The 5646-nt window shown below is 44.6% G+C and overlaps 1 protein-coding gene across 1 annotated transcript in view; it reads right to left on the bottom strand.

Annotated features, from left to right (window-relative positions):
- Positions 1-4845, bottom strand: part of LOC144517394 (uncharacterized) — a 7371-nt gene extending 2526 nt beyond the window's left edge. The window contains exons 1-3 of the mRNA XM_078249489.1: positions 4360-4845; positions 2729-3340; positions 1222-1371 (exon numbers count right to left, since the gene is read on the bottom strand). Of these exons, the coding sequence (XP_078105615.1) occupies positions 1222-1371; positions 2729-3340; positions 4360-4779 (1182 nt within the window). The 5' untranslated portion in view covers positions 4780-4845. The remainder of the gene's footprint in view (positions 1-1221; positions 1372-2728; positions 3341-4359) is intronic.
- Positions 4846-5646: the final 801 nt, after the last annotated feature.

Here is a 5646-nt window from a genome sequence, read left to right as displayed (position 1 = left end):
GAGGACTTTGTAAGGATACAGACAGTTTATTACAGTCCCTCCAGAAAAACGTGATCATGTGATCTCATAACTCAATGCATAACCAGCCAAAGTCTGCATATTTATTTCGGGGGGCATTTTTTCAAATACGCCGCACTTTTGCCGCATAAATTGCCGATTTCCGCACAAAATATGTGGGCTTGCATGATGTCATAATCCCCGCATTTTTGTTGCCATAAAGTCCCAAATATCTTAGCAGAAAGATGAGAAATGTTGTGTTTACTTCACACAAGAGCAGCCATGGGAACGTTATGACGAGACGTGATGAAGTGACGTTGTGAAGTGACGTGGTGAAGTGACGTGGTGAAGTGACGTTGTGAAGTGACGTGATGAAGTGACGTTGTGAAGTGACGTGGTGAAGTGACGTTGTGAAGTGACGTGGTGAAGTGACGTGGTGAAGTGACGTGGTGAAGTGACGTGGTGAAGTGACGTGATGAAGTGACGTGGTGAAGTGACGTGGTGAAGTGACGTGGTGAAGTGACGTTGTGAAGCGACGTGATGAAGTGACGTGATGAAGAGACGTGGTGAAGTGACGTGATGAAGTGACGTTGTGAAGCGACGTTATGAAGTGACGCTGATGAAGTGACGCGGGTGAAGTGACGTGGTGAAGTGACGCTGAAGTGACGCTATGAAGTGACGTGGTGAAGTGACGGATGAAGTGACGTAGTGAAGTGACGTGGTGAAGTGACGTGATGAAGTGACGTGATGAAGTGACGTTGTGAAGTGACGTGGTGAAGCGACGTGGTGAAGTGACGTGGTGAAGTGACGTTGTGAAGTGACGTGATGAAGAGACGTGGTGAAGTGACGTGATGAAGTGACGTGATGAAGTGACGTGATGAAGCCACGATGAAACTACAGTTTCTGCAATATCATCGCATAATATTGCATAAATATTCCGCATATTCCATCGTATTCTTTAAGAAAACGTGCCGCATAATCAAGGATTTTAGCCCAAAACAATCACAAAAAAACTCCACATTTTTCTGGAAGGACTGGTATTAAAAAGATAGATTAGAAAGACTGTACCGTTCACGTATACAGGCCGGCGCCATGCGTCATGACCAGTCAAATGACGAATGCCGTGCAACCAGTAACCAGTAACACGTTGCCCAGTCACACTCCAGTCACCACTAACATGGTATAACCTAACCTCTGACCTACATATACATGTCACACACTTACTGCATAGATGCGGTCTCTGTAGGCAGCGACCCCTAGACCACTTCGGCTGCTCCTCATGTGGGCGATCATGGTCCACTGGTTGGTGTCTGGGTCGTAGCATTCAGCTGAGGAGATGCTGCGATGCCCATTAAAACCCCCACAAATGTAGACCTAAAGACAGGTTTGGGACAGTTGCATTTAACAGTGCTGTGGACGAAGTACACACAGTGATACACAGAGTAGATTACGTTTAACCATGTATCCAGTTCATTTAAGTTTATTTGACAGGACAGATGAAGACATGACAGGGGAGAGGAATGACATGCAGAGTCAAACCCCGCACCGCTGCGTCGAGGACTAAACCTCTATATATGTGCGCGCCCGCTCTACCAACTGACTATCTGGGCGCACAATCCTGAGAATATTTTACAGAGCCACCATCGCTGCGTCCAGTGCTCTAAGTGATGTGACACGTTTTAGGCTACAACATTTTTTGTCACATACAGCAAACATCTCCTCACTATCTGCTAGCTGCCTGTCCCCTGAACACACTGTAAAAAACATCTCACTATCTGCTAGCTGCCTGTCCCCTGAACACACTGTAAAAAACATCTCCTCACTATCTGCTAGCTGCCTGTCCCCTGAACACACTGTAAAAAACATCTCCTCACTATCTGCTAGCTGCCTGTCCCCTGAACACACTGTAAAAACATCTCCTCACTATCTGCCTGTCCCCTGAACACACTGTAAAAAACATCTCACTATCTGCTAGCTGCCTGTCCCCTGAACACACTGTAAAAAACATCTCACTATCTGCTAGCTGCCTGTCCCCTGAACACACTGTAAAAAACATCTCACTATCTGCTAGCTGCCTGTCCCCTGAACACACTGTAAAAAACATCTCCTCACTATCTGCTAGCTGCCTGTCCCCTGAACACACTGTAAAAAATATCTCCTCACTATCTACTAGCTGCCTGTTGGCGTTGGTGGAGCCTGGACTGTCTACAGAGATCGTGTTTTTTTACAGTGTAGGGCAGCTAGCAGATAGTGAGATGTTTTTACAGTGTGTTCAAGGGACAGGCAGCTAGCAGATAGTGAGATGTTTTTACAGTGTGTCAGGGACAGGCAGCTAGCAGATAGTGAGATGTTTTTACAGTGTGTTCAAGGGACAGGCAGCTAGCAGATAGTGAGGAGATGTTTGCTGTATGTGACGAAAAATGTTCGTCAAAAACTCGTCACATCACTTAGAGCACCCAGAGCTTTTTTTCTCCTATCCTAGTATGTATATGTGGTGTAGCCAGACCTTACTCTGACCTTACTCCACAGCAGAGTAAGGTCTGGCAATGCGAGACTAGGGCAAAACAACACGAAATAACCTCTCTCTCCAACATGAAGAAATTAGCTAACATGGACATGATGTCAGACTGAATAATGAAGTTAAAACAACATGGAAGTTCAGTCTAATTATCAGGATAAAGTGATCTCTCTGTCAGTTACTGCTTGTTTCAGTCATCTCTGCTTCACCCACCTTGCCATTTAGCGTTGTGGCACTGGCCCCACACCTCTTTGCACGCATGGGAGCCACCATGGTCCAGCGGTCAGTCTCAGGCTTGTAGCACTCAACAGTGTTATAGTAAGCTACTCCATCAAAGCCTCCAAAGGCGTAAATGCACCCATTCTGCACAACAACGCTGACATAGCAGCGGCAGAAGTTCATAGGGGCCACCTGGTGCCATGTGCAAGTGACGAGGTCAAACTTTTGCACGGTATTGAAGTAAGTATCATCGATGCTGCGGCCACCGATTAAGTACACAAAGCCGTTGAGGAAAGCAGCACCGTGGTAAGAGCGACAAATCTCCCCAGCGCTCACAGTGACCCAGCAGTCAGCTCGGGCATCGTACGCCTGGAAGCTGGTCGCAGTAAGACTGTCTGTGCCTCCGGTGACCAATAAGATGGTAGAGGGCAGGCGTGGGCGGCTCAGCAGGTTACTGTAAACAGATTTTGGGGCTCCATTCCTAAAATCCATAAATTCCACCACTGCATCATTGATGATGGGTATGCATTTGATGCTTTCCTTTACCACAGCGTTGTCCATCACGCTGTTTTGGAGGTAATTAATGGTCATCAAGCCCAACCGCACCTGGACACATAATAGATGACAGACGTTACAAACTAGAGCTGCAAAGATTAATCGATTTAATAGTCGTTTAATAAACTATTTCAATAATCGATTAAGCAGTTTGAGTCATTTTTTTATGAAAAAAACAGTAAAGTTTCTCAGATTCCAGCTTAATAATGAAGCTGAAATATGAATATTTTCTAGTTTCTTCTCTCCTCTGTAACTGTAAACTGAATGTCTTTGAGTTATGGACAAAACAAGACATTTGAGGACGTTATTTTGGGCTTTTTGGGAAATACTGATCTACATTTTCTGACATTTTATAGACCAAACACCTGATCGATTAATCGACAGAATAATAATTTATGAAAATAATCATTAGTTTGAGCCCGTGAGCCAGTCTTATATCTGTTGAATTAAACCAGTCTCAACTAGCCTAGAAGTCTAGACCCCCCCTAGAGGCAGCAGATGTAATCTGCAGCAGGGTCGTCTAACAACTCTCTGTTGGCTTACGAGCTGGAAAAACCAAACTCTGGTCAGGCCAATCACATCGTGTATAGAGTGGGTGGGCGGGGCTTATGGCTGCTGCTGCTGCTGGTGAACAGCGTCTCTGGAAGACTTGGAGTTCAGCTTTTCTTTGAGAAAAGAACAAAGAACGGCCCTGAAGTCATTCTTAAAAAAGGAAGATGTGTTCAGAGTTTAGAGTGGAATCTATCAGCTAGCGTTGCTCTGATTGGTTGGAGAGCTGTCCTATTGGTGCAGAGGGAATCTGAAAGACAACCGTTTATCCCGCCCCTCGGATTGAGCCCAGCCAATGGGGAGTTCCCAGACCCAACATCTGGATGTGGGTCAGACCCAGACCCAACATCTGGATGTGGGTCTGGCTTGTCAGGCTAGGTCTCAACCTTTTTTTTGGCTCCCCCCTTTAAGCCCCTAAACGCACAACCCCCATTCAAATTTAACGGAAAGACCTGCGTTTTCCGCCGCACCGCCTGACGGCCGAAGTAGTCAGCGTGAATGCATGCGTTTTGTTTAGTTACCTTGGGCAGCAGCTCAGAGATGTGACCTCGTCTTTGGTCTGGCAGGTGGTTAATCCAGCGGAGGACGGCCTCAAACACTGTGTTTTCTCGTTTCACGTTGAGGTGATCGCTCTCGATGATAGCTGCCAGCTGCTGCACGGAGAGCTCCAGGAGCTCCTGTGAGACACAAGCTATCTCCTCAAAGCGGTGCAGGATGAAACGAAAGACCTTGTGGCTCAGCTCAGGGAAGTGGTAGAAGTCCACCAGCCTCCAGATGCCGATGCAGTTCCTCAGGCAAAGCTGGTCCTCCAGGAAGAAGCAGCAGGTCTGAACAATCCCCGAGACCAAGAACTGGTCTGCAGCTGCCAAAACCTCCACCACATTATCCTTTGTCAGGGGAACAAAGTGGGTGTAGGCATAATTGATGATGAGGTGCATCATCTCGGGCGACACCCCAGGGATAGTGTACCTCTGCTTCTTTGAAGTCGCCCAGGCACCAGTGAAGAGAGTGCTGTGGGGTCAGGATTTAGACAACATCAGGGTTTTAGAAAGTCAGCCGTACATATCTTTTGGCCCAAACTGTCGCAGCAAATCAAGCCCAACAAGCCCAGATTTTCCTGTTCCTCAAAGCTGGCGTAAAATGTATCTGGAACTGTTGTTAAAGCAACAATAAATCCAAACCTCAGTGCATGCTTGATCACAGCTAAGTCATGACGAAGCATTTTCAAAATAAACCCCATAAACCAACAGCAACATGTTGATAATCATACAATTATATAGAACATTTTATCCATGTTGAAGCTGAATCGGGACACATTTTCCACATCTACTGCTCCAAAAAACACATCTGCTCTGTCAAAAACAGTGGGTTGACATGAATGATAGCAATTCATTAAAAAATAACAGTAATATATAGAATAAACAGTAATGTGTAGAATAAACAGTAATGTGTAGAATAAACAGTAATATGTAGAATGAACAGTAATGTGTAGAATGAACAGTAATGTGTAGAATAAACAGTAATATGTAGAATGAACAGTAATGTGTAGAATAAACAGTAATATGTAGAATAAACAGTAATATGTAGAATGAACAGTAATATGTAGAATGAACAGTAATATATAGAATAAACAGTAATATATAGAATAAACAGTAATATATAGAATGAACAGTAATGTGTAGAATAAACAGTAATGTGTAGAATAAACAGTAATATGTAGAATGAACAGTAATGTGTAGAATAAACAGTAATATATAGAATAAACAGTAATGTGTAGAATAAACAGTAATGTATAGAATAAACAGTAA

This window comes from Sander vitreus, chromosome 4 (assembly GCF_031162955.1).
Source record: "Sander vitreus isolate 19-12246 chromosome 4, sanVit1, whole genome shotgun sequence".
Classification (NCBI taxonomy): domain Eukaryota; kingdom Metazoa; phylum Chordata; class Actinopteri; order Perciformes; family Percidae; genus Sander; species Sander vitreus.
This window is presented reverse-complemented; position numbering and strand designations above follow the sequence as displayed.